This window comes from Neophocaena asiaeorientalis, unplaced genomic scaffold (genome assembly GCF_003031525.2).
Source record: "Neophocaena asiaeorientalis asiaeorientalis breed wild unplaced genomic scaffold, Neophocaena_asiaeorientalis_V1.1 scaffold629, whole genome shotgun sequence".
Classification (NCBI taxonomy): Eukaryota; Metazoa; Chordata; class Mammalia; order Artiodactyla; family Phocoenidae; genus Neophocaena; species Neophocaena asiaeorientalis.
In genome coordinates, this window is record NW_020175468.1 from 730,466 (window position 1) to 756,512 (window position 26,047).

The 26,047-nt window shown below is 38.8% G+C and overlaps 1 protein-coding gene across 1 annotated transcript in view; it reads right to left on the reverse strand.

The window, feature by feature from the left end:
- Nucleotides 1-1,001: 1,001 nt before the first annotated feature.
- Nucleotides 1,002-26,047, reverse strand: part of LOC112415437 (zinc finger protein 432-like) — a 37,785-nt gene continuing 12,739 nt past the window's right edge. The window contains 5 exon segments of the mRNA XM_024768442.1: nucleotides 1,002-1,559; nucleotides 1,561-1,686; nucleotides 1,688-1,747; nucleotides 1,749-2,616; nucleotides 23,726-25,414. Coding sequence (XP_024624210.1) covers nucleotides 1,451-1,559; nucleotides 1,561-1,686; nucleotides 1,688-1,747; nucleotides 1,749-2,616; nucleotides 23,726-25,414 — 2,852 coding nt within the window. The 3' untranslated portion in view covers nucleotides 1,002-1,450.

The following is a 26,047-nucleotide window of genomic DNA, read 5'->3' on the forward strand; positions in this document are numbered from 1 at the left end:
CCCTATAACATTTGAAACCAGGAAACAAAACAAACTTCTCTGAAGAGTGAATTGATAAACTAATACATCCAGTATGTATACTACTCACTAATAAAAATAAAACAATACAAGTCAAATAAGTCTTAATGGCAATTTGCTGAGGGACAAAAAAAAAACCCAAAAAGCTTACATGTTCCTCATTAATAAGAAATTGTAAATTTGTATAAATAAATATAGCTTATTTATATAAAATCCAGTTATAAACATTATTTTGATAACATTCATAAATGACAAAATTATATCTATGGAAAACAGACAAGTGGTTGCCAGAGGTAGGTTTGGATAGAGGATGTGAGCATAAAAAGGTAGCATGAGGGTGTCTGTTGATAAAACAGTTGTACGTCCTGGGGATGACGGTTACAATGAAATCTATATATGTAATAAAGCACCTTAGAATTGCAAAAAAAATGATTTAAAAATTCATGTAAAATCTAGTGAAATCTAAACTCCAAAGGTTAGGAGTTAACAGTATACTACCAATGTCATTTTTCTGGGTTCAATAATAAAATATGGTTACATAAAATGTTTTTACTGGAAGAAGTTGCAGAAAGGATACTAGGGAATTCTCTGGACTACTTTTGCATTTTCTTATAAGTTAAAATGATTTCAAATTATAAATTTTATAAAAATAACTTTGAAGGTGGTTTTGTAAACTATTTGATCACATTTATAAACTTAGTTAAGCAAGTGCAAGTACATGTTCATATTCAGTTTCCTTTCAAAGAAGTTCAGTATGCTAAATTTACAATTATGTTTATAGCTGAAGAAAAGTAAGAGCTACTCACATATGAGGGTAGGCATAGAACACTCTTGCATCGTATATAACAATAAAAATCAGTGATGAGAAAAGCAGACTTCTTTTTAAAACTATGGAATTACTGACAAGGCCAGAAAGGATATTCAGGTGCATTATCTGATATATGATGAGGTTAGATTTGTAACAAAAAGCACTCAAACATTTATCAGTTTCACAGAACTTCATTCCTTTTTAAGTCCTCTGATACTTAACTAAAGATGCTCTATCTTTAGCATGTTCATAAAGGTTTTAATTTCTATATGATTTCCTGACAAATGATGAGGCAGAATGTATCACTGAAATTCTGCCATATATACTATCCTCTTAAAAGTTTTTCTCCACTGTGAACTCTGACACTCATTGAAGTCTTCTTTCTGGGGGAAAGACATTCCCGTGGTCATCATATCTCCTTTTTTTTTTTTTTAAATCATATTTCTATGAACAATGAACTCATTGATGATCAATGAAGATCCCTGATAAGAAAGTCTGTCTTCCCACTGAAGACTTTCCTAGTCTCTGCATTCACAGAATTTGTCGGAGAATATAGAGTATATACTTTTCAGACATATAATGAAGTCAGAAAGTTTTGCCCAAGGCATCTCTGCACTGAATGTATCAGTTTTTCCAACATGTTTTCATTGACAGAAAATGTGAAGTAAGGATCACTAAAGGCACTACCACATTCACTATATTCACCAGGTTTATCTCCTGCGCAAATCCTTTCATCTCCTCAGCACACACATCTGATAACAGGCAGTACCGTTCTGCTCTGCTAGAAACACTGGTGTTTAAACAAAGTCTTAGCTGCCACAGAAGGCATTTCCCCAGTCACTGCATTAATGGGGCTCTTGTTCAATCGTAAGTAATGAGCTGTGACTCTCTGTTAAAGGAATTTCCAGCTTGACCGAATCTACTCATTTCTCTTATGTGCATTTTCTTATGTTTAACAAGGTTTGACAAGTGGGAGAAGGCTTTCTCACAATCAGTGCATCCATATGGTCTTTCTCCTGTGTGAGTTCTTTGATGTACATTGAGTACTGACTTCGTGGTGAAGGCTTTCCCACATTCATTGCACTCATAGGGTTTCTCTCCTGTGTGAATTCTCTGATGGGTAATGAGACCATACTTGTGGGAATAGGATTTTCCACACTCAGTACATACAAAGGGCGTCTTTCCTGTATGACACCTCTCATGTTGTATGAGGCATATCTTCTGGCTGAAGGCTTTACCACACTCATTGCATTCATAGGGTTTCTCTCCCGTGTGAGTTCGCTGATGTATAACAAGAGTGCGCTTTGTGGTGAAGCCTTTCCCGCATTCGTTACATAGGTAAGATTTCTCTCCCGTGTGAGTTCGCTGATGTATAATGAGAGTGCGTTTCACAGTGAAGCCTTTCCCACATTCACTGCATATGTAAGATTTCTCCCCTGTATGAGATCGCTGATGTACGATGAGATTACTCTTCACGGTGAAGCCTTTCCCACATTCACTGCACAAATATGGTTTCTCTCCAGTATGAGTTCGCTGGTGTACAACAAGATAGCGCTTCATGGTGAAGCCTTTTGCACACTCACTGCATACATAGGGTTTCTCCCCTGTGTGAGTGCGCTGATGCACAATGAGATTGCTCTTCACAGTGAAGCCTTTTCCACATTCACTGCACACATAAGGTTTCTCTCCACTGTGAGTTCGCTGATGTGCAATCAGATAGCGCCTCACTGTGAAGCCTTTTCCACACTCACTGCACATATAGGATTTCTCTCCTGTTTGGGTTTGCTGATGTACAGTAGGACTGCTCTTCACAGTAGAGACTTTTCTGCATCCACTGGTTAAATGGGGTTTGTCTCGTGTTTGAGGTTTCTGATGTTTAGTGAACATGACATTTCTGGAGAAGGATTTCTCACACAGATCACACTGATGGAGTTTGTCTCCTATATGAATGCTCTCCTGAGAAATAAGCTGAGATTTCCTGATGCATGTTTTCTCACTTTCAACGCAGGCCTGGGATTTCTCTATTTTGTGAGTCCTCTGATGCTTAAGGACTTGGAACTTAGCAATGATGTGTTTTATACTTTCAGGAAATTCAATTCCAGAATACAACTGTTCACGATCACCATGTAGAAAGAATTTCTTATCTCCATTAAACTCCACAGGGTTCTTTATTTCATATCTTCTCTTCTGGTTAACTAAACATAAGCTTGATTTCCAAGCTTTTTTACATAAGCCAAATGTATGATTTTGTGTTAGGGCTAAACGAGTTTTGCTCAGATGAACACTCTTTCTAAATGCATTCTGTTCACTGCATTGTTGCAGGCTCTTTGGAAATCTTTGGTCTTGAGAGTGCTCTGGCAGATGACTGTCAACTTTCCTGATTCCTAGGATAAATGGAATGAAAGTGCTTAAAAGATGATATATAGTGGGGGGATTGGATCTTTATTGTCTACCATATGATCCCAGTACAAAATTATAAAGATGTAAGATGAAATAAATATCAGATCCAAGAAAAGACAAGGAATATATTTAAAGCTAAATACCCACAAAGAAAGAGTGCTCATCTGGGGAGATGAATATGTGGAGCAGCTGTTGTGGGGGCCTCAGTCACCCTCACAGCTGTGACTCCTTCTCTTAATGACTAGAATATGACCTTCCTGACCACTCCCCTTGCTGGTTCTCCCTCACTCACCTGGACGGGTTCTATTCTGGATTTTGTTTTCTATTATGCATGGTTCTTTTCCATGTTCCAACTTGGAGAGTGTATCTGGTTTGGTAGCTTGATACCCTGTTCATGAGAAATGATAGAAGACTTAGATACAGGGACTGGGGTACAGTATGTCAAGATGGGAAAATACTGCATTTCAGAGACAAAATTTCTCGTATGCAAAGTAAAAGTTCTCCTTCAGCATACAGGAGATTATACCCTTTTGTTTGGGGCCAGACAGGGGACTGAAAATCCAACTCTTTGGAAGACCACAGTGACTGCAAAGCTTTCATCAGGTGATGGAGAAAAGGCCAGTGACTGGGCACTTCTAAGTGACACAGGGAGCTGTCCTTACCCAGTGACACCAAATTGTTAAAGTTCTCCAACATCACATCCCGGTATAGGTCTTTCTGGGCAGCATCCAGGAGCTGCCACTCCTCCCAGTTAAACTCCACAGCTATATCCTCCAGTGTCAGCAATTCCTGCAATAATAGAGTCCAGTTTAATATGATGGGAATTTTTTTTATCAATATGGAAGAAGCATGAGAGAAGTTGTTCTAATTTTCACTGTATAGCCTGCATCTATATACTTTTCTCAAATACATTTCAGTAGAAGAAAAATCCTATCTTTTTATCTATATATTTTAGCACCTATTTCCATTTGCATACTAAAAATATGCAAATGATATCAGGACAAATAAAGTATTCCTACATTACCATGAAACTTCACAGCCAATATGAGAATCAACCATGAACAGCCTCCACATCCAGAATTTACAAGTGTTTTTAATAAATGTAAAAAAAAAAACCCAGAAACTATACAAGATACATCCACAGCAAAAAACAAAAAAAACAAAAAAAAAAAACACATTAAAGCTGATTAGGAAGATTTGAAAACAAAAACAAAGAGAAAATATAGTAATGGAGAAGCAGTATCCAAAGATCTAAAGATGAAAATTTCAAGACTGATTAAACACTCTGAACTTCAGACTCAGGGATCCCAATAAATTCCAAGCATGAAGTCTATACATAGGCACATCAGACTAAAACTATAATACACAAAATATGAAGGGAAACTATAAAAGCATCCAGAGACAAAAGACAGATTACCTACAACAGAAACAATAGAACTCAGAAAAAAAAGGAATATTATCTTCAAAGTTCTGATTTTTGTGCCAGAAAGGTCAGACATGAAGGCCACTTGGTATTGAAACACATAACTCTCATTATGGAGTCCTGGACAGCACTGCCTTCTCCCAGCCACATTGTGTGACAGTCCTCAGGAGTACTGCCAATCAAGGAAGCTCGCCTGAACTTCAGTGTCCAGAGATTTTATTGAAGCTTCATTATATATGCATAATTTATTGAATCGCTGACCACATGGCCGAATGCAGGTCCTTCCCCCTTCCTGGAGGCTAGACTGGTTACATATGGCTGAAAGCCACAAGCCTCTAATCACATGGTTGGTCTTTTTGGCATGGACAGCCCTCATCTTGAGTTATCTCATTAGCACAAATCATCTAGGGCTCACATGAGTCATCTCATAGCATAAACTATAAAGTGTGGTCCCAGTGGTCCAAAATGAAAAACAAAGACACTCTTATCACATGGGTAATTCCAAGGGTTTAGCAGTTACCTCCCAGGAATCAGATATAAAAGTCAGCCAAACTAAAAAAAAAAAAAGAAAAAAAAAAAAAGTCAGCCAAATTCCTTATTACATACTAGGTATTCATGCCCCTGTGAGGTACCCTTCCCTTGAGTATGGGCTGAATTGTTTCTTAAAAAAAAAAAAAAAAAAAGAGCAAAAGTGATGAGATACCCCTTTTAAATTAGGCTATATATGATTTCCAGCTTGCTAATAGAATCTGTCCTTTGATGACATTGATGAAACAAGATGGCATGTTAGGGGGGCCCACGTGACAAGGAACTCAGTGGTTTTACATGAGCAGACAGGTAGAAACTGAGGATCTCATTTGAGTTCTGGAAATGAATTCTGCCAACAACCATGTAAGTGAGCTTAGAAGTGCATCCTTCCCCACTTGAGCCTTCAGATCAGACCCCATCCTAGGGCTTACACCTTGATTGCAGCCACACGATAGACTGTGAAACAAAGTACTCAGCAATGATATGATACAAAAATAAACATTTGATCTTTGTCCCTGGTTCCTGGTACCCTAGCTCCTAAAACACTTAGAATCTCCACACTGATAAGTGTTTTTTGTATGCTAATGACATGACAGGTAGGGGGAGGGCACGCAGACAGCTTCGGGATGGGGGCTGGTTGCTAGAGGAACAAACCATGTGATAAAACCTCCAGAGAGGGGAGAAGGGCTGGAGACTGAGTTCAATCACCAATGGCCAATGATTTAATCAATCATGCCTAAGTAATGAAACGTTAAAAAAAAACCCCAAAACTACAGGTTTGGCAAGTTTCCAAGTTGGTGAACACACTGAGGTACTGGAAGGGTGACACACCCCCATACCTTGCTCTATGCGTCTCTTCCATTTGACTGTTCCTGAGTTGTATCATGTAAATGTAAGTAAATAAATCTGTAAATTAAGAAAAGTGGTTTCCTGAGTTCTGTGAGTTTTTGAGCAAATTATCAAACCTGAGGAAGGGATTGTGGCCTTACAGATACAATTTCACAAAAAGCCATTAACAAGAATGTTTAATGTCACATGGTTTGTAATAACAAGAATATCTAAATATTCATCGGCACATAAATTATTAAATTATCACACATATATAATTTGGTGTTCATTGCATCACGTAAAAAAGAAGAAAGCTGGCCTGTAGACACCAAAATGTAAAGAATTCCAGTACACTGAAAACAGGCTGGAGGATGTCATTAAAATGACAATGGTGGCTCACCCTGCAGAGGTGGTTCATATATGAGTGTAATTCATGGTCAAGGAGTATTGATCTGTTATCTGTGAAGCTTGAATTATTTCACACTGAATCTATTTCTTAAACTCAGAGTGAATCTCCACCACTGTTCCCCAAAACATAGGTTTGATTATGTTACTTCATCATTTCAAACGTCAAATATTTGATTTCTACCAAACTCCAATGTTTTTTTGTTCCAGTTTTATTGAGAAATAATTGACATATATCACTGTATAAGTTTTAGATATATAGCATGATGGTATGATTTACATATATTGCAAAATGACTACCACAATAGGTTCAGCTAACATCCATCTTCTCTCATGTAGATACAATAAAAAGAAAAGAAAAGAAGGAAAAAGATTTTCTCCCTGTGATGAGAACTCTTAGGATTTACTCTTAACAACTTTCCTATATATCATATAGCAGTGTTAGCTATAGTCACCATGTTGTACATTACATCCCTAGTACTTATTTATCCTGTAACTGGCTTTTTTGAGTATGACTATAAACTCATGGAATTTTATATAGCTATATAGGTAATGTTCTTCAGTCAGCTGCACTCATCTCTCTTTTAGATGCTCAGCTGGTACCAGGCCAGTGGTACTCTGGCTAGTGGGGAGCCCCTAAGAGTTATCGATGTTGTAGGAGTATCATTCCATTCACCTAAGTGACATAAACCACTGAATCCCTCAAGAAGCTGGTCTGCTTTTTCCTCAGTCAACACATACTACGGGGCTTTTCGTGTTTCTCTGGTTGTGACGTCTGCCAGAGATAATGCAAAGTGACAGCCGATGTAACCCACAGGGCCCACCACAGTCACACATTATCTTCCAATATTAGTCACTTGATGTGACCCCTATGAACGATATATTCCTGAACCCACTTTGTCCTGATTTTGAATTCAGAGTCTAAGTTAATTTCTCCCCAGAACCCCATTATCCCCAATTTATACTTCTTTTAGTTGAACTGATTTTTTTTTCAGGTCACCACAAATCCATTAGACAACAAAAGAAAGATATAACAAACCAAAAATCACCTGGACCTTGATCATCTTCTTCTATGCTCAGGACATAGTGAGTAACATGGCTTCTGTCTTTTGTTTCTTCTGCATCTGCCATGTAATTCTTAGAGACAGAAATCTTGGTGTCCAGTTAAAGATGTCCTCAGAAATGATGATATCCAACTCCAAGAATCTCCTCTTTCTCCCCTCATTCTATCACTTGATCACTCTTTCTCCTGGGGAGCCGGGACCTATGTGCTGAAGAGCAAATTGACTTTGAGTGTACATTCCCTCTGGGCCCAGATGCTGTCACTTGTCTTTAAATAAGGGACCCCAATATTTCCAACTGTTCCTTTATTTGGTGCCCCAGAGGCGTTCATACTCTGGGGCAATAAAACAAGGTTTTGAATGTGTGAAATGTATGCCTTTCTCTTGTGAAGAGGAAATGGCATGACTATTAAAGGGAAGGAGGGAAAGCGGAATCAGCAGAGCATGACGCCACGGGTGAAAGCTCAAGCAGATCAAGTTTACAGAAGAGGCCACATGGAAGTTTCCAAGGATCTGGGCATTGTGCCTTTAAAAAGTATGTGTGCCCAGGTACCAATTCAAAAGTATATGCTCAGTAGGTACACACACCGCAGTTTTTTTTTCTTTAAGTATTATTTTAAATAAAGTTTTATTTAATGTGGACCATTTTCTTTAAAGTCTTTATTGAATTTTTTACAACATTGTTTCTTCTTTTTTTAAAAAAAATTATTTATTTATTTATTAATTTTTATCTGCGTTGGGCCTTTGTTGCTGTGCCAGGGCTTTCTCTAGTTGCGGCGAGCGGGGGCTACTCTTCATTGCAGTGTGTGGGCTTCTCATTGAGGTGGCTTTTCTTGTTGCGGAGCATGGGCTCTGGGAGTGTGGGCTTCAGTAGTTGTGGCTCGTGGGCTCTAGAGCATAGGCTCACTGGTTGTGGCACACAAGCTTAGTTGTTCCGCAGCATGTAGGATCTTCCCAGACCAGGGATTGAACCCTTGTCCCCTGTGTTGGCAGGCAGATTCTTAAACACTGCACCACCGGGGAAGCCCCTGCTTCCGTTTTTATGTTTTGGTTTTTTGGCCACGAGGCACGTGGGATCCTAGCTCCCCAACCAGGGATCAAACCCGCACCCCCGTCATTGGAAGGCGAAGTCCCAACCACTGGACAGCCAAGGAAGTCCCCATACCTCACTTTGAAGACCACCATACTAAGCAAATCATTAAGATTGTCTATTTCTCTTTGTATATGAAAAGATTAATCTTGCCCAACAGAGGTTTGGCTTTGCCCTCAGTTCCTGAGAGGGAACATATAAGCCCTTGGAATGCCCCACCCGATAAGAACGGCTTTGCTTACCTGGGAGGCTTGGCCCATACAAGATAGTCTATGCTAATGATGTAATTTATGGTGAGGGCCCTTGGACCACATGGTATCAGCTTGACCTCTAGAGGGGCTGGAGACTAAGTTCAGCCAATCATGTCTATGTTCACTGAGCCCCAGTAAAAACGCTGGACACTAAGAGTTAGGTGAGCTCTCCCTGGTTGGCAATAATGATAAAACAAAAACAAAAACAAAACCAGCAAGGATATAGCAGACTAGAACAATATAATCAATCAACTTAAGTGACATTTATTTAACACTACACTCAACAGCAACAAAATATATATGTTTTCAAAAGTACATGGAACATTCCCCAGGAAAGACCATATACTAGGGTATAAAACTGTCAATAAATTCAAAACAAAGGTAGGTTACAAGGTATACGACATGGGGAATATGGTCAATATTTTGTAATAACTGTAAATGGAGTATAACCTTTAAAAATTGTATAAAATGTGTGTGTGTGTGTGTGTGTGTGTGTGTGTGTGTATATATATGGCTTAGATGAAATGGACAAATGTCTAGGAAGAAACAAAAATGAAATAAGATTTTTTTAAAAATTTAATACCAAAAAAAAAAATTTTAATACCTATGTAGCAAGAAATTGAATTAGTAATTAAAAATCATCACACACAAAAAAAGGCTACTCTCAACTGGCTTCGCTGTATAAAGCCAGGATTACTAAGACACCAAAGCAAGACAAAGACATCACAGAAAAAAAAAAATCTATAGAGCAATCTCCTTCATGAATATAGGTGAAAAATTGTTAACAATGTATTAGCAAGACACATGCAGCATAATATAAAAAGGATTATAGACAACAGCTAAGGGGGATTTATCCCAGGAATGCCAGGTTGGTTTATCATGGGAAGATAAAGTAATGTACTATTCCAAATTAATACAATAAAGGACAAAACCCACATGTTCTTCTCAAAGGATACAGAAAAGGTATGTGACCACATTTAATACCCACTCATGATTAAAACTTTCAAAAAACTAGAAACAGAAAGGAAGTTACTAAAACTAATAAAGGGCAGCTATGAAAAACCAAAACCAACATACTTAATGATAAAATTCTGAATGTTTTTCTCCTAGAATTGAGAACAATGCAAGGATAGCTGCCTTAACCCATTTTATCCATTACTATACTAAAGGTTCCAGCCAGTTCAATAGGTAATAAACAAATAAATACATTTAAAAAACTTAAAGGTATCTGTATTGGAAATACAGAGTGCAACTGTTCTTATTCATAGACAATATGATTGTGTATGTAGAAAATCCTAAGAAATATATGCAAAAAAAGTATTAGAACTAGTAAATAGGTTTAGCAAGGTTACAGGATACAGTAACAATATATTAAAGAAAATTGCATATCTCTGTACTAGCAATGATCCAGCCAATAAGAAAATTAAGGAAGCAATTCCACACACAATAGCATCAAAAAGAAAAAAAATACTTAAGAATAAATTAAAACTAATGCAAGACTTGTATACTGAAAACTATAAAACACTTCTGAGACAAATTTAAAGAGATATAAATAAATGGAGAGACACTCCAAGCCTGTAGATTGGAAGATTCAATATGGTGATGGCAATTCTCCCCAGATTCAGTGCAATCACTGTCAAAGGTACACCAGGAATTTTATAAATATGGAGAAGCTGATACTAAAATTTGCATTAAAAGATAAAGAATGTAGAATAGGGCTTCCCTGGTGGTGCAGTGGTTGAGAGTCTGCCTGCCAATGCAGGGGACACGGGTTCGTGCCCCGGTCCGGGGAGATCCCACATGTCGTGGAGCGGCTGGGCCCGTGAGCCATGGCCGCTGAGCCTGTGCGTCCGGAGCCTGAGCTCCACAACGGGAGAGGCCACAACGGTGAGAGGCCCGCGTACCACAAAAAAAAAAAAAAAAAGAATGTAGAATAGCTATACCAATTGTAAAATAGAATTATAAAGTTGGTGAGTGCTTATACTAATCTATTTCAAAGTTTATTTTAAACCCATAGTAATAAAATAGGTACTGTATTGACATAATGATAGATACATAAGTCAGTGCAACAGAATTGAGAAATAAATGCAAGTACGGTCAGCTGATTTTCAACAAAGGTGCAAGACAAAGCAATGAGGAAACAGATGGTCTTTCCAACAAATATACTGGAACAACTGAATATCCATTTCCAAGTAAATTAAAATGGATAATAAATGTAATAGCTAAAAATATAAACTACCTCAAGAAATTGAGAAGACAAGGCACAGGCTGGGAGAAAATATTTGCAAAAGACATATTGATAAAGGACTGTTATCCAAAATATACAAAGAACTCTTAAAAACTCAACAATAAGGAAACACAATCCAATTGAAAAATGGGCAAGACCCGAACTGACACCTTACCAAAGAAAATATAGCAAATAAGCAAATGAAAAGATGTGTAATTAGGAAATTACATCATATGTAATTAGGAAATAACAAATTAAAAAAACAATGAGATACCAATACCCACCTATTAGAATAACCAAAATTCAAAACAAGGACTACACCAAATGCTGAAGAGGATATGAAGCAACAGGAATTCTAATTTATTGCTGATGGGAAGGCAAAATGGTACAGCTACTCTGGAAGACAGTTTGTCAGTTTCTTACAAAACTATATATATTCCTGGGACTTCCCTCATGGCACAGCGGTTAAGAATCCACCTGCCAATGCAGGGGACATGGGTTTGGTCCCTGGTCTGGGAAGATCCCTCATGCCACGGAGCAGCTAATCCCGTGAGCCACAACTACTGAGCCTGTGCTCTAGAGCCGACTAGCCACAACTATTGAGCTCATGCGCCACAACTACTGAAGCCTGTGCACTGTAGGGTCTGCGTACTGCAACAAGAGAAGCCAACGCAATGAGAAGCCCATGCACCACAATGAAGAGTAGCCCCCATTCGCTGCAACTAGAGAAAGCCTACGTGCAGCAATGAAGACCCAACGCAGCCAAAAACAAAAACCTACCAAAAACTATATATACTCTTAACACATGACCCAAAGTCACATTCCTTGCTATTGACCAAAGTCAGCTGAAAATTTATGTCCATACAGAAACCTGATCACAGGTATTTATAGCAGCTCCATCTATCCAAATAATGAATGAATACTATTCAGCACTAAAAAGAAATGAGCTCAGATCAGAAATAAATGAAAAAGAAATGAAGGAAATGATAGCAACGATCAATAAAACTAAAAGCTGGTTCTTTGAGAAGATAAACAAAATTGATAAACCATTAGCCAGACTCATCAAGAAAAAAAGGGAGAAGACTCAAATCTATAGAATTAGAGATGAAAAAGGAGAAGTAACAACTGACACTGCAGAAATACAAAAGATCATGAGAGATTACTACAAGCAACTCTATGCCAATAAAATGGACAACCTGAACTATGAAAAGACAAGGAGGAACCTAAAATGCATATTATTAAGTGAAAGAAGCCCATCTAGAAAGACTATATACTATACAATTCCAAGTATATGACATTCTGAAAAAGGCAAAGCTAAGGAGACAGTAAAACGATCAGTGGTTGCCAGGAGTTGGAGGGAGGGCAAGATGAATAGGCAGAATCCAGAGGAGTTTTAGAGCAGTGCAACTGTTCTGTATGATACTCAATGGTGGATATATGTCATTTTACATTTGTCAAGACCCAAAGAACATACAACACAAGAGTGAAACCTAATGCAAATTATTCACTTTGGGTAATAATGTGTCAATATGAAAATTGACTGTAACAAATTCAGCACTCTGGTGCAGGATGTTGACCGTGGGGAAAGGTTACACATGTCAGGGAACAGGGGTATATGGTATCTCTATGCAGTTCCCACTCAGTGTTGCTGTGAATCTAAAACTGCTCCTAAAAAAAAATAAAGTCATATCCTTATCTATCTATATCTATACATGTACACATTATCTTTCAGAAAACATATGAGACATTTCTCATGACCTTGGGTTAGACAGAGAAGACGTGTCACCAAACCAGCAAACCATAGAAGAAGAAAACTGGACTTGTATTACATTTTGCACATCAAAAAACACTATAAAGCTAAAGGAAAAGGTAAGCTACAAATCAGGAGAAAAATTTGCAAATCATATATCTGATAAAGTACTTCTATGCAGAATATATAAAGAACTCAAAAAGCTCAATTTGTTAAGAAGACAAAGAACCCATTTAGAAAACGGGAAAAGACTTGAATATCTATAAACACATGAAAAGATGATCAACATTATTTGTCATTAGGGAAATTAAGATGATGGTGAAATTCTAGTACACGGCAACTAGATATAATTAAAAAGACTAATAATTCCAAATGTTGATGAGAATGTGGAGAAACTGGAACTCTCATACAATAATAGTAAACTGGTACACGCACTTTTGAAACTTTGTAAAACACACACTTATCTTAGGAACCAGCCATTCCACTCAGAGGAATTTAACAAACAAAAATGAAAACATGTCTAATTTGCACCTGAATATATGTAGCAACATTATTCATCAAAGTCTCAAACTAGAATTTGACAAAATTCATTATATACATCCAATGGATCATTCAGGAATAGAGTTGAAGAGAAGGGAATATTTCCCAATTCATTCTAAGAGGCCATTTAGTTTTAAAAAATACAATACTATCTATAATACAATTTAAAAAATGTGAAATACTTATGGGAAAAATTACAAAAAAATGTAAAAGACATTCTGAAAACTATATCACTGAGAAATCTGTAAAGACTTCAATAAATGAAGAGATGTAGCTTTTTAGAAAAAGAATTATTTTCTGAAATAAACCAAACAGACCAGTCTCCACAATTTGTCTATAGAGTCATAAAATCCCACTCATAATCCCAGGAAAGTTTTTCTGTAGCGACTTGACAGCCTGATCCTTAAATTCAGATAGCAATGCAAAAGGTCTAGAATAGCCAAAACAACTGTGGAAAAGAACAAAGTTGGTGGGTTGACACTACCTGATTCCAAGAATTTATATCAAGCTACAGTAATCAAGACAGGGTTGTATTCACGTCAACATAAACAAATGAATGGAACAGAATAGAGACCAGAATAAGATTAAGACCCACATATATATACATATAGCCAACTGACATTTTACAAAGGCGCAAAGGCAATACAGTGGAGAAAAGAAAGCCTTTTCAACAAATGTTGCTGGAACAAGTAGATATGAATATCAAAAGAAAAATGAATTAAAACAAGAACTTGGATCCACACATTGCACCATATACATAACTCAAGATGGATAATAAACCTAAATGAAAAACCTAAAAAAAAAAAATCTGAAACTTCTAGAAGAAAAAATTGGCAAAAATCCTCTGATCTTGTAATTAGGCAAAGATTCTTAGGTACAACACCGAAAGGATTATTTGTTTAAAAAAAGTTCATACACTGGACTTCATAAAAACTAAATCCTTCTGCTCTTCAAAACATATTGTTAAGAGAATGTTGAAAGGCAAGTCAAAGACTGGGAGAAAATCTTTGTAAAGCATGTAACTGGTAAAGGAAGGATTTGTAGCTAGAACATAAAACGAATTCTCAAAAATCAACAAGAAAACACAACAGAAAACTGCAAAAGACTTGAACAGATACTTCACCAAGGAAGATATATGGATGGCAACTAAGCACGTGAAAAGATGCTCAATATCATTAATCATCATTAGGTAAATACAAATTAAAACCGCAAGGTACTGCTCCATACCTATTAGAATGCCTACAATTAAAAAGAAAGACGAGGGGCTTCCCTGGTGGCGCAGTGGTTGAGAGTCAGCCTGTCGATGCAGGGGACACAGGTTCATGCCCAGGTCCGGGAAGATCCCACATGCCGCGGAGCGGCTAGCCACTGGGCCTGCACGTCCGGAACCTGTGCTCCACAACGGGAGAGGCCACAACAGTGAGAGGCCCGCGTACCACAAAAAAAAAAAAAAGAAAGACGAGGGCTTCCCTGGTGGCACAATGGTTAAGAATCCACCTGCCAATGCTGGGGACACGGGTTCGAGCCCTGGTCCAGGAAGATCCCACATGCCGCTGAGCAACTAAGCCCATGTGCCACAACTACTGAAGCCCGCGGGCCTAGAGCCCATGCTCTGCAACAAGAGAAGCCACCGCAATGAGAAGCCCACGCACCGCAGTGAAGAGTGGCCCCCACTCACCACAACTAGAGAAAGCCCGTGAGTAGCAATGAAGACACAACACAGCCATAAATTAATTAATTAATTTTAAAAAAAAGAAAGACGATACAAAATGTGGAGCCACCCAACAGCCATCCATCTGCTTCTTCTAGATATAAAGTACAACCACTTTGGAGAACAGTTTAGCAGTTTCTTTAAAAGTTAAACATACACCTACCACATGATTTCGCCATTCAAATACTGGTGATTTACACAGGAGAAAGAAAAACACATGTAACTGGAACATGAATGTTCACAGAAGCTTTATTCGCAAGAGCTAAAAACTGGAAACAAAACTACCCACCAACAGGTGAGTTAGAGACTTCCCTGGTGGTCCAGTGGTTGAGATTCTGCACTCCCATTGCAGGAGGCCTGGGTCTGATCCCTGGTTGGGGAACTAGATCCCACATGCCGCAACTTAATACCCCGTATGCTGCAACGAAGATCCCGCATACGGCAACAAAGATACCGCGTGCCACAACTAAGACCCGGCGCAGCCAAATAAATAAATAAATATTTTTTTAAAAAAGGTGAATTAATAAACTCTATAGAATGAACTAATGTTCCTACAATGGAATACAAAGCAATAATAAGAAACTATGGATACACAGAAGGATGAATCTCAAAATATTAATGTTGGGTGAAACAAGTCAGAATAAAAATGAGTGTACACTGTATGATTCCATTCACATAAAACTTTTAAAAACTATAAATTAACCTATAGTAACGAAAAAAAGATTTGTGGTTGCTTGGGGAGGTGTGGGGAATATAAGAAGGATGGATTAAAAAGGGACACAAAGAAACTTCTTAGGTGATGGGTATGCTCACTATCTTCATTGTTGGTGATAGTTTCATGAGTATGTATGTCCAACTTACTAATCTGTACGATTTAAATATGTGCAGCTTATTGTCTATCAATTTTGCCTCAATAGATCACTTGGGGGAAAAAAAGGAAAACTTACTGATACTTATAATATAGATAGACCTCAAATACATTATGTTAAATGAAAAAAAGACAGCCCCAGAAGACTACATATTTTATGATTCTGTTTCTATGAAATGTCCAGAAATTGCAAATCAATAGAGGCAGGAAGATGATCAGTGGTTGTGTGTGGCTCCGGGTAGGGGTGGAAACTGAGTGCACAGAGGAACAAGACAACTTTCTGGGGTGATGGAAATGTTTTAAAGTTGGATTGTGCTGACGGTTGCACAACCCTAGAAACTCAGTCAAAATTACTGAAATGTATGCTTATACTTGGTGAATTTTATAGTAAATAAAACTACAACAAAAAAGACTTCCTTTTCGGGACCTCCCTGGTGGCGCAGTGATTGGGGGTCTGCCTGCCAGTGCAGGGAACATGGGTTCGAGCCCTGGTCCGGGAAGATCCCACACGTCGAGGAGCAACTAAGCCTGCAAGCCACAACTACTGAGCCTGCGAGCCACAACTACTGAAGCCCACGCGCCTAGAGCCCGTGCTCTGCAACAGGAGAAGCCACCACAATGAGGAGCCAGCGCACCTCAATGAAGAGTGGCCCCCACTCGCCACAACTAGAGAAAGCCCACGCGCAGCAACGAAGATCCAACACAGCCAAAAATAAAAATAAAAATAAAAATAAAAAGACTTCCCTTTCTACAGTACGAAAAAACAAAACAAAAAACCCCACCAACTGAAACTGCAAAAAAAGGTCAAGGAAAAGAGTTTACCAAGAAATAAAGGTAGCCAGAAATCTCTGGGACAAAACAAAAAACGTACCATAAATTTTTAAGTGGAGTGGTAGAATCAGAAAGTAATCAGAAAGTCAAAATGGGTTACTGAAATTATAATTGAATACTTTTAAATACTGTATGTCAATACTACTTACATTAATGAATACATTTGATTCTAGACACCATACCACTGGTTCACCAACCTGTGTTGATACTATTGAAACAATTTTTATTTTTAAAAAATTAATTTATTTATTTATTTTTGGCTGTATTGGGTTTTCGTTGCAGCGTGAGCTTTCTCTAGTTGCAGCGAGCGGGGTGTGGTGCGAGGGCTTCTCATTGCAATGGTTCTCTTGTTGCAGAGCACGGGCTCTAGGCACCAGGGCTTCAGTAGTTGTGGCACGCAGGCTCAGTAGTTGCATCTCTCTGTCTCTAGAGCACAGGCTCAGTAGTTGTGGCGCAGGGGGTTAGTTGCTCCGCGGCATGTGGGATCTTCCCGGACCAGGGCTTGAACCCATGTTCCCTGCGTTGGCAGGCGGATTCTTAACCACTGCGCCAACAGGGAAGTCCCTGAAACTATTTTTAAAAAGTATAAATATCTCAAATGCAAATATGTTGAGATCGGAGAAATTAAGTGATACAATTAACTGTCCTTGTGTTTATACAGATTATCCCAAATGTAAAAAAACCCTAGCATTAAAAAAAAAGTTCTCACTGCGGAACATAATATAGGATAAAGGAAATGCTTTTACTTAAGTAAGAATGACCCTAAATGTAAATATCCAAAAGAAGTATAGTAAACTTGGAGATAAGAAGAACGAAAACTACATTAAATTTCATTAAAAATAGTAAACTTAGCACTAGATCACTCCGAACCACATTGAATTTTGTGAGGACAGCGAGAAGAGTGGTGATTGGGGGAGACAAAGTTGTTAGTAAGGTCCGTGAGGACAGACTAGAAGGAGTGAACTGTGCTTGGATTAACTGGGGAAATGCAGCCTTCATGTCTGTTTCTGGCGTTCAAGGTTTGACCCTGAACGTCCTCAAATACTGAGAGCCCCCACCAGGCGTCTCTATGACTGAGTCCTATATTAAATATCAGTCTAAACTCCAAACATGCCCAAGAAACCAACCGGGACATCTCCCTAACCCGGGCCTCTCTAACACTGAGTCCCAGGTTAAATCGCGAACCCGGACGAGACACCGCGTTCACCGATACAAACTTTCCACCACAGCTCTCAACCCCTGAGTCCCACAAGCAGAGTGATCCAGTGGACTCCAAACTCTGACAGAGTCGGACTTTCGGTCGATGATTTCTTCAGACTCTTAATCACTGACTGCCAAAAGCCCCATGACTAACGTCCAGACGTCTCTGGGAATGATTCTAAATAAAATCCCAACTAAGGTCCTTCACACGCGCTCACGTTTCACAGTCCCAAGAGGCCGTGAATCCAAGCCCACAACCCGACTCACCTGATCCCAAACCCCTCCAGACACCACTGGCAGCGACAAAAGGCTGAGCCCACCTGCTATTCGGATGCCTTCCTGAGCGGTCCCTTGGGACGCAGACCCGCTAGGACCACGCAATCTGACAAGGGCCTTGGAGCGCTGCCGGATTTCCGAATTCCGACTGCGCGCTCCGCTCTATGACGTAACACGGCCCCGCCCACCTCGGCGTTTCCGACGGGCGGGGGCCATAAAGGCTGTAGGAAGACATCGAAATCACTCCTGGCCCCCTCAATGCTTTTATCAATACCTGCCGGTTGCGAGGGTTGGTCAACAATGCTTGTGCTAACTGCGTAAGATTTCAGAGACCGATGCCTATCCAAGGCCAACATGGCGCGTTCAGCCGGCTGAGGAACAAAGAAAGATGGCAGCGCCCTTCATGCACTTTAGAGCCGATTCGTTACTCTGGAGCGCCATGGGCGCGGCCATCTTAGAAGAATGCAGGTGTCCCTATGACCGAAAAGGGGTTAGATACCCGGTTGCTTGGGAAGATTAAAAAAGGTAGAAGTTAGGGCTTCCCTGGTGGCGCAGTGGTTGGGAGTCCCCCTGCCGATGCAGGGGACACGGGTTCGTGCCCCGGTCCGGGAAGATCCCACATGCCGCGGAGCGGCTGGGCCCGTGAGCCATGGCCGCTGAGCCTGCGCGTCCGGAGCCTGTGCTCCGCAACGGGAGAGGAAAAACAGTGAGAGACCCACGTACCGCAAAAAAAAAAAAAGGTAGAAGTTGAGACATCGCTGGAGACGCGGGGGCCACGGAATTGACAAAAGCAGTCGTCACTTAATATCTTAGGTTTGTGGAGAGAGCGGTTGTGTGTGGAGTGGGTAAGGCCTTTGTAGTTTAGAAGAAATTAAGACAGCCTTTGTATAGGCGTAGCCAATAAGGCAGAGTTCGATAAAAATGCTAATACCTGCGTGGGATCGATACATAGCAACCTTTAGTGGGTAAGGGGATGAAGTGAAGGTGCAAATGAATGAACTACATGTTTCCTTCCAAAAATAAATGGTGACAGTGGGACATTTGAGAATATAGAATTATGAGGTAATGCAATTATCATACTTGGCATAGCTCACAAATTAAAAAAAAAAGAGCACACTTTAAAATGTTGTTTTTATGCAGGTGTGGGAGGTTTAATTGTAGAGGATTTAAGTTAAAGAGGACTATTAGAAGGCAACCTGGATCCAATTTAAATTTTTCATTCTCTTTGACCCAGCAACTATATTCCACCCATTTATTTGGTGAAAGTTTTCTTAATATTAACTACAGAGGCTTTTGTAATAAAAAAGAAAAACCTAAATGTACAATGATAGATGAATACTTTGGTAAATTATGGAACATCCACTCAACATAACAGTATATAACAATGAAAGATTGTCAGTATAAATAAGGAAAGGTAAATATTCTTCCGAGGATAAGACGCATCTGCAGGATAGTACATATATTATGATCCTTTTATGGGAACAAACCATAAGTGTTTGTCTTTTTGAAAATTGCGATTACTTAAATAAAATATTTAGCTTGGATTACTTTAGGGTTTTTACTTATGGGTAGAGCATATCAGAAGTTTTCACATTCTCAATTTTTGCAATTATCCATTGTTAACATATCTTTGTATAATAATTATGTATTACTTTAGTATTATAAAAATGTGAATTTTAGAAAAGTTTTAGAAGAATACTGAATGATGTAGATGTTCATAATATAGTAACTATAAAGAGACTAGTCTCATTTTTCTTTTGTAAAAATATACTTACATGCATTTGAAATTTGGAGAATATATTGTTAACAGTGTTTGGCTCTTAGGTACAATATGGGTGATTTAAAATTTCTGTATTGTTTATATATGTTTTCTAATTTCTATACATTAAGAATTGTTTTCATAATTTCTTAATAATATTACGTTCCCTTCAGGGATTAAATTTTAGCCGCATTCACCTGAGATGTCAAGCTCTGAAAGTAGAGTTACACATGTGGTCCAGAGAACTCAGGGCAGCCTGGGCAGCCCATTCTGGGATCCTGACTGATCAGTTTCAGGAATGAGCTGCTCTGACCTTGCCATGGCAGCATGTGTAGGTTCACAGAAGGACAAGATACTAGCATCTGAGGGCCTGGTTGCTGGGGCCCTCATGTCTAATTCTTTGCTGTAGAATATCTGCCCAGAATCCATCCTGTGACAGTGTGGGGTGGGGGTGGGAGCACTAACCCAGGAATTAGGGCAGAGATGTTCAAATGTAAATATAGATCAAGTAAATAAATAAATATAGATCAGAAAGCTCATTTTATAAACCCAGAGCCCTGGGTCCCAGTTCCACAGGTTCTGGCTTAGGTCGTGGTGTGAGGCAGGAAGCCCAGAGAAAACACTTGGAAACAGGTCTGGAGTGTTCTTGGCTCATAAATACTATGCTGGCTGGCTCCCCTCAGTACACTTAGGTATTGTTTCAAATTACATTTGTGCAAAATACCCTTCCTTGGAAACCCTTTCTAAAATAGCTCGTCCATTACGTCCTATATACTAGGCTTAATATTTCTCCACAGCATTTAACAGAACTGAAATTCTGATGTGTATTTATTCTACTCAGTCGCTTTCACTAGACTGTATGTTCCATGAAGGCCATGGCTTTGCCTGTTTTGTTCACTGATGTGTCTCCAGTGACAAAAACAGTGCCTGGCACAGTCTAGATGCTCAAAAAATATTTTTAAAGGAATGAATTACTCAACATAGAATTGATATAGTACTCAACATAGATTGAATACTGCCACAGTACTGTCTGGCAGATGTCCTTTATCTCCCCCCTCCCCAAAAGCAGGACTCACCATTTGTAAACTGAACTAAATATCCTTATTATATCAAAGAAATAACTCTGGATAGAGACAAGAGAAGAAGAGGCCTACTGCTAGGAAAACTAAGAATTTGTTGCCAGTAGACCTTCTCAAAAAAATTGATAAAGGAGACTCTGACAAAAAAGAAATAACAGAAGGAAACATATGAAACATACAACATCAGGAATGAAGAAAAAGGAATGGAAAGGGTGAATATATCATCAAATATAATAGGCTATTCTCCTCTTGGGTTTTAAAAATTATGTTGGATGGTTGAAAGCAAGCATGACAAGTTTACCTGATATGGTTCTCAATTTGTATATAAGTGTCGAATATCATTTGCTGTTAGGGAATTGTAAAGTAAGGCCATCATTATATACTACCACACCCCTGATAGGATGGCTGGAATCAGATATGACGGTGCCAAGTGCTAGAAAAGACATGAAACAGCCAGAGCATTCATACACTGCTGGTGGGGATGTAAATTCGTACAGCCACTCTGGAAAAGTTGGCAGGTTCTTACAAAGTTAAACACAAGCATAACATATACATATGACTCCCGGGTATTTATCCCAAAGAAACAAATTCTTATGTTCACATAAAATTGGGTACACAGATGTTCATAGATTTTTATTCAAAAGAGTGAAACACCGGAAACAACCCAGACATCCATCAACAGCAAACAGATAAACAAACCCATGGTACACCCATACAAAAGATTACTAGTCAGTAACAAAAAGTAAAACTATTTATACACCCAACAAATTGGATGGATCTTAAGGACAATTTGCTGAGGGAAATAAAGCCTATCTCAAAGGATACACACTGTATGATTCCACTTTAATAGCATTCTTAAAATAGCAAAGTTGGAGTGATGGAGTGTGATCAGTGGTCAGCATGGGTCAGGGTTGGGGGAGAGTGTAGCGGGAGGATGTTGTGTTGGCACAATGCCACATCCCAATTGTGGTGGGGTTTACAGAAATCTATATATGAGATAAAATTTCTTAGAACTCTATATATCATAAAACAAAACAAAACTCATACAAATTAGTGCATGCAAAAACTATTGAAATCCAAATGAGGTCTATAGTTTACTTAACAGTATTGTACCAATGTCATTTTATTGGTTTTGATGATGTATTATGGTTATGTAAGATAATATCACTGAAGAAGCTGAGTAAGGGTATTCTGGAACTTTGTATATTTTGTAATTTCTTGTAAGTCTAAAACTATTTCAAAACAAATTTTAGAAAAATCATTTTTAAGGTGTTTTTGTAAACTACTTAATGCTACTTATAAACTTGGATAAATACATCCAAACATGTTGAATTACATATATGAATATATTCCTTTTCCTTTTGAAATACATAGACTGAAAGAGATGAATTTAGAGCCTAAGAAATGCAAGAGCGAATCATATAATGATATGAGGTGGGCACGGAACACTCCTGCATTGTATATAACATGAAAATTTAATGTATATAACATTAAAACCCTAAACACAAGGTGGGCTTGTGTTCAGAAGAGCCCACTTTAAAATTATGGAATTATTGATAATATGGTTCAAGGTATTGTGTCCCAAAATGGACATCAGGTATACAATAAGTTTAGATTTCTGAGAGAAAACTCAAGTATACGTCATTTTCATGAGGCTTTTTTCCTTCAGTATTCTCTGATATTTTGCTAAAGTTACTCCACATTTAGTGGGTTCATAAACTATTCTATTTCTGTATGAATTCATGAGAAGCAATGAGGCAGAATGTATCACCGAAATCCTGCCATGTTCATTGTCATCTGAAAATTTTTCTCCAGCATGCATATGAGGCAACTATTGAGGTTTTATTTCTATGATCATCATATTGCTACTATGAATGAGCTCATTGGTGATCTGTTATGATCACTGATGAGATAGGGTTTTTATTCCCACAAAAGGCTTTCCTAGTCTCTCCATTCATAAGATTTATCTTAGTATATACTTTTCAGACATATAATTACCTAGAAATGTTTCCTGAAGCTTTTCTGCATTGTATGTATCAGAGCTTTTTCCTACATGTTAATTTAGACATATAGTGTGAGGTAACTTATCACTGAAGGCACTAGCACATTCTCTGTATTCATTAAATTTCACTCCTATGCAAATTCCATAGTTTCCCAAGGGTGAAATCTGGCAACAGGCTAATCTACACTGACGACAGTCAAGTAGAGCACACTGATGCTTAATGAGTTCACTGAACTATCACGGTTTGTACCCTGAACAAGTTCACTTATATATAATGAGTTCAGAGTCACTGCAAAGGATTATGTACCTTGACCTATACGTTTCTCGTGTGTATTAACAAGGCTTGACAAATGAGAGAAAGGTTACTCCCAATTGATGAATCCACAGAGTCTCTCTCTTTTATGAGTTCTCTGATGTACAACGGGTGCTGAATTTGTGTTGAAGGCTTTCTCACATTAATTGCATACATACAGTTTGTCTCCTGTGTAAATTTTCTGGTGGGTAATGAGACCAATACCAATTATGAATAGGATTTTCCACAGTCAGTACATATAAAGGTCGTTTATCCTGAGTGAAACCCTCTGATGTTGGACAAGGCATATTTTCTTCCTGTAGGTGTGACTATATTCATTGCTTTGTTAAGATTTGTTTCCATTATGAGTTCTCTGATGTACAATGAGATTCCTCTTTGAGGAGAAGCCTTTTCCACATTCACTGCATACAAAAGGTTTCTCTCCTGTATGAGTTCGCTGATGAACGACTAGACGGCTTTTCACAGTGAAGCCTCTGCCACATTCATTGCAGGCATAAGGTTTCTCTCCAGTATGAATTTGCTGATGTAAAATGAGCTCTGTTTCCATGACAAAACCTTTTCCACATTCACTGCATATATAGGACTTCTCTCCCATATGAATTTGCTGGTGTATGATGAGATAGCGTTTCATCGTGAAGCCTTTTCCACACTCATTGCATGTAAAGGGTTTCTCTCCAGTATGAGTTCGCTGATGTACCACAAGATTGCTCTTAAAGGCAAATCCTTTTCCACATTTATTGCATATATAGGGCTTCTCTCCAGTGTGCGTTCGCTGATGTAACATCAGTCCGCTATTCACGATGAAGCCTTTCCCACATTCGCTGCATCTATAAGGTTTCTCACCCGTATGCGTTCGCTGATGCACAACAAGCCGACTCTTCAATGGGAAGCCTTTCCCACATTCACTGCAGATGTATGGTTTCTCTCCAGTGTGAGTTCGTTGATGTATGATGAGCATGCTCTTCACGGTGAAGCCTTTTCCACATTCACCACATACGTAGGATTTCTCTACTGTATGATTTCTCTGATGTACAATCAGATTATTCTTCCTGGGAAAGCCTTTTCCACATTCATTGCACACATACGGCTTTTCTCCTGTATGAGTTCGCTGATGTTCAATCAGACGACTCTTCATGGTGAAACCTTTCCCACACTCATTGCATATGTAGGGTTTCTCTCCTGTATGGTTTCGTTGGTGTATGATGACATAGTGCTTTGTGGTAAAGCCTTTCCCACATTCACTGCAGATGTAGGGTTTCTCTCCTGTATGAGTTCGCTGGTGTATAGTAAGCATGCTCTTCCCAGTGAAGCCTTTTCCACATTCATTACATATGTAGCATTTCTCTCCAGTATGATTTCGCTGATGTACAATGAGGTTACGCTTCCCTGGGAAGCCTTTTCCACAGTCACTGCATATGTAAGGTTTCTCTCCAGTGTGAGTTCGCTGGTGTTCGATCAGACGGCTCTTCATGGTGAAGACTTTTCCACAATCACCGCATATAAAGGATTTCTCTCTCTTGTGAATTCTCTGATGTTCATTGAGCCTGGACTTTCGGGAGAATACTTTTGCACACATACTGCATCCATAAGGTTTCTCCCCTGTATGAACTCTCTGATGGTCAGTGAGCTGAGACTTCTTAACAAAGGCTTTCCCACACTCACTGCATATGTGGGCTTTCTCTGCATTGTGAGTTCCTTGGTGCTTAATGACTTGGGACTTACTACTGATGGATTTTGCACTTACAGGGCATTGAACTGGAGAATGAAATTCTTCATGCTTACCATGCAGAAATGATTTCCCATCTCCGTTACATTTAGTAGAGTTCTTAATTTCATAGCTTTGGCCCTGGCTGACTAAACTTAAATGTGATTTCAAAGCTTTTATATAGAACTCAAACATATCATGATTTTGCCTGAAAGAGAAATGACTTTTGCTTTGAGGAACAGGATTTCCAAATGCATTATGTTCCTGGTATTGTTCTATACCTTTCAGCATTCTTTGATTTTCCCAGTCACCCTGAAGATGATTACCAACGTTGCCAGTTTCTAAGAAAGAAGAGAACAATGAGCCCTTTTTATTATTGTTTGGAATAAAATTGTTTTAAAAATTCCTTGGTTTTTGAAAAAAATGGCACTTTAGTAGCAACCCTATGATAACAGTATAAAAGAAACACCATGTATAAATGTTCCTTATTTCTTACACATGGTAAAAACACAGTAATATAAACGAACCAAAAGGAAAAAACAGTTAATGTACCAATAAGGTTAGGCAGTTGACAATCTATGTAGACTTGGCTGCTCTCTAAATAGGAAATTGCAAAACATGCAGAGGTAGTAAAATACATGCAAGTCTTTTTTTTTTTTTTTGGCCTCACTGTGCGGCTTGCAGGATCTTGGCTCCCTGAGTAGGGATTGAACCCAGGCCCACAGCAGTGAAAGCATGGAGTCTTAACCACTGGACCACCAGGGAACTGCCAAGCAAGTCACTGTTAGCAGCAAACGAGAGGGTATGAAGGAATAGAACTTGAAAAGACACAAGACCACAGAGGTGGAAGAGACAACTGATCCAAAATGATGAGGGTTGCATTTGTTCACTCCAAAACTATTTGGAGTGAACAAAGGCACTGTGTTGGTGTTTGGGATATATAAAATACGCCTTACTTACTTTCACTTCTCATA